This window comes from Prunus persica, chromosome G1 (assembly GCF_000346465.2).
Source record: "Prunus persica cultivar Lovell chromosome G1, Prunus_persica_NCBIv2, whole genome shotgun sequence".
NCBI lineage: Eukaryota > Viridiplantae > Streptophyta > Magnoliopsida > Rosales > Rosaceae > Prunus > Prunus persica.
The window spans coordinates 43,946,019-43,949,615 of record NC_034009.1 but is presented as its reverse complement, the minus strand read 5'-3'; the positions used below and the strand labels follow the sequence as shown (position 1 = coordinate 43,949,615).

The 3,597-nt window shown below is 39.7% G+C and overlaps 1 protein-coding gene across 1 annotated transcript; it reads left to right on the top strand.

The window, feature by feature from the left end:
- LOC18791462 (putative pectinesterase 63) lies at window positions 276-2,319 on the top strand. Its single transcript, XM_007224038.2, has 4 exons — window positions 276-1,091; window positions 1,214-1,420; window positions 1,631-1,872; window positions 1,996-2,319. Exons 1-4 carry the CDS (start codon window positions 582-584, stop codon window positions 2,159-2,161), a joined length of 1,125 nt encoding a protein of 374 aa, XP_007224100.2. The 5' UTR covers window positions 276-581; the 3' UTR covers window positions 2,162-2,319.

The window sequence follows — 3,597 nt, the reverse complement described above, 5'->3', positions numbered from 1 at the left end:
ATGATCATGAAAATAATTAAAGACATATATATATTTTTTATAAATGTATTGTCACCCTATCAAGAGGATTAATTGTCTCAGTGACAACTGCACTCTTTCTAATTTGAGTGAACTACATTTTTTCTGAATGAGATGAATTCCATTAAATAAGATGAACTTCCTAAAATTAACACTAAATTCCGTTTTTCTAGTTAGTTGTACTGGGGTGGAGCCCACCTAGTCTAACTATGGCTCCACCCTTGCTAATTTGTGAGTATATGATGCTATATCCTTAATTGTCAAGGCTATAATTGAGATTTTACATGAGATGATTAAGTAAAACTCTCTTAATTATGTCCTCTTCCTTCCCAAATTAGCTAATTCAAAGTGTGGATCTGAAATCCCAATGAACATTAGCCACTAATCGGAAATCAAAATGTGCGAGAAGCTCTCCAAGTTTCACCAATTTTGGATGAATCCCTCTAAATATGTGCCTCAATAGCTCTTGCATAGTGGACTATAAAATCAAATCCTTCTACCATTCTAATCAATAGCACCCAAAAACATACAAAACCTCAAAACCAAAAATCCAAAAAAAATTAATGAAAAAAATGGTCGGAAAAACAACATGCATGGGCGTTGATGCAACTCTAACCATGACATTAATTCTCCTCACTGCCACTATAGCCATGGCGGATGATGATACACCGATACCAGCCAACCAACCCCAAGTCAACACGTGGTTCAATAACAATGTGAAGCCGTACACAGAGCGGCAGGGCACGCTTGACCCTGCCCTTGCAACGGCTGAGGCTGGTCAAACCGTCATCAAGGTCATGAAAGATGGAAGTGGCCAATTCAAGACTATTACTGACGCCATTAATAGCATTCCGGCCGACAACACCAAACGTGTCATTGTGTACATTGGAGAGGGAAAGTACGAAGAGAAAATCACAATTCCACGGAATAAACCATTTGTTACATTTTTTGGCTCTCCAACCAATATGCCAACTTTGACCTTTGCTGGCACAGCCCAAAAGTATGGAACTGTGAACAGTGCCACAGTGATTGTTGAATCTGACTACTTTATGGCAGCTAATGTTATTATTAAGGTATTTAAATTTATCAAATCAACATGTCACATGATATTATCATCACAGAATAAATATTTGTCGACATTCTTTTATTATTTTTGTGTGGGGATAAAAATTTGCGTTGATTTGTGGTTGTGAAGAACTCTTCACCAAGGCCAGATGGGAAAGCAGTGGGAGCGCAGGCAGTGGCATTGAGGGTGTCGGGGAATAAGTCAGCCTTGTACAATTGCAAACTTATTGGTTTCCAGGACACCTTTTGTGATGACAAGGGCAATCATTTTTTGAAGGACTGCTTTATTGAAGGCACTGTGGATTTCATCTGGGGAAGTGGAAAGTCTCTCTATTTGGTAATGTCACCCAAACTCTCCTTATAATTCCTCAATGAAAGGAAAATTTATTAAGGAACTCTATATGCGAGTCTCGTCATATAATAGTGAATTTCACGTACATGTTGTAAGAGAAACGTTATATGTACGATTAACTCATTTGTATAATTGAGCTTGTTGATGGTCTATATTATGTCATGGTTTTGATGGTTAATTAATTAATGGGTGCAGAACAATGAGTTACATGTGGTGGGGGATAATGGATTAACAGTGATAACAGCACAAGCAAGGGACTCATCTTCAGATGATACTGGATACTCATTTGTCCACTGCAAGATAACTGGGACTGGAAATGGCACATATTTGGGCAGGGCTTGGAGGATCAGTCCCATGGTGGTCTTTGCCTACACCAGCATGTCTGAGGTCATCAACCCCGCTGGCTGGAGCGACGATAACCACCCCGAACGTGACAAGTAAGCAAAATTATATACACTAATTAAACAGTTTCATATAATTGATTGGTTTTGAGAGTTAATTAATACTTATCAATATATATATATATGTATATTTTTTTTGTGTATGTGGCAATATTGTAGCACTGTGTTCTATGGAGAATACAAGTGTTCGGGTCCAGGTTCAAGTGCGGCTGGGAGAGTAAAATACACCAAACAATTGACGGACGAACAAATCAAACCTTTCCTAAGCCTTGGCTATATTCAGGGTTCCAAATGGCTGCTTCCTCCTCCAAATCCCAAAGTGTAGATATTGGATATAATTTTCTTAATAGGTTCCACAATTTAGTAATTAAAGTTCAATTTTGAAAATTTTGGGATGGAAAAGCTTGTTTGTTGCCAATGTTTTAGTGCTAGAATAAATTGTAATTTATTGATTTGTTACGGATCAAATATACATGTCTGAGATTTTTGGGCTGAGAAACTGTATGTCTCAGGATTTTATCAACATCATGCGGAGGAGAACTCCCCTATTCAACATATTATATATGAGGTTGTCGGTCTCCATCAATTGATCAATTGTCCAACAACATAACATATCAAACTATTGTAAAACGAATTTAACTTCAACCCAAGCAAAATGTGATAAATAATATATTACATAACCATATCTACATTTCTCATAAAAGATGCCATAAATCAAGTAAAATTTTCTATTGCCAGACTGTGAGTTCGTAAAATGATTTTGTTGAATCTGTATGCACGATACTCAGTATGGCAACTAAACGTTACTCTTATATATTTGTATAAACACAGTATAATTACACGTAGAGAAAATTAAGAAAGCAATACATTTTTCAGCTTCAATGGCGACAAATGGTACTGAAGAAAACCCCATCAGTACAAACTTCTACATGGTGAGATCCAACAGCAGAACAGTCTCCTTATTCGACAAATGGTACGCCTGGAAAACTACTCCACCATATTGAAAGAGGATGAAGATGTTGGACACCCTTTACTTCAGTGGCTTCTGTGAAGTTAGCAGGGTTCAAAGCTGTCACAGCCATCCATGCCAATTACTGCCGGACTATAGGTGCTAAGGTGGCTGATCTGACGGCTGTGGTTCACGATTGGAAGAGGTTCAAGAGTTTATCTAATTCCAAGACCATCACTGATGGCGTTAATAGGATTCTTGCCGACAACACGAAAAGTGTCATTGGAGGGGGAGAGTACAATGAAGAAATCACAATTCCGCGGAATAAACCATTTGTTATATTTTATGGTTCTCTAAAAAATATGCCAACTTTGACCTTTGCTGACATAGCCCAAAAGTATGGAATTGTGAACAGTGCCACAGTGATTGTTGAATCCGATTGCTTCGTAGCAACTAATAAAAACTTGCCTTCCAAGCTCGACTGGCTCGGCATCTACTCACCCACTTCCTCCCACCACGACAACTTCATCGGCTACAAGTCCCTATCCTCCAGCCCCACCGGGAAATCCGGCTCGGGCCCCATTTCCCTCCCCTTGGTCAACCTCCGATCCAAATTCAGTGGGCTGGGTGACATTGGACTTGCCGTCCTCTTGGGGTTTATCATCCGAGAGTGTTTGGGTGGAGGCGGAGACCTGGTGGCGGTGCACCACGAGGTCATGCTCTTCGGCGACAGCCACGAAGAGAGGTTGGCGAAGCTTCTCGAGCTCTTTGTCGTTGTCCAAGCCAAGGAATTGCAGAGCTCTCCTTCCTGG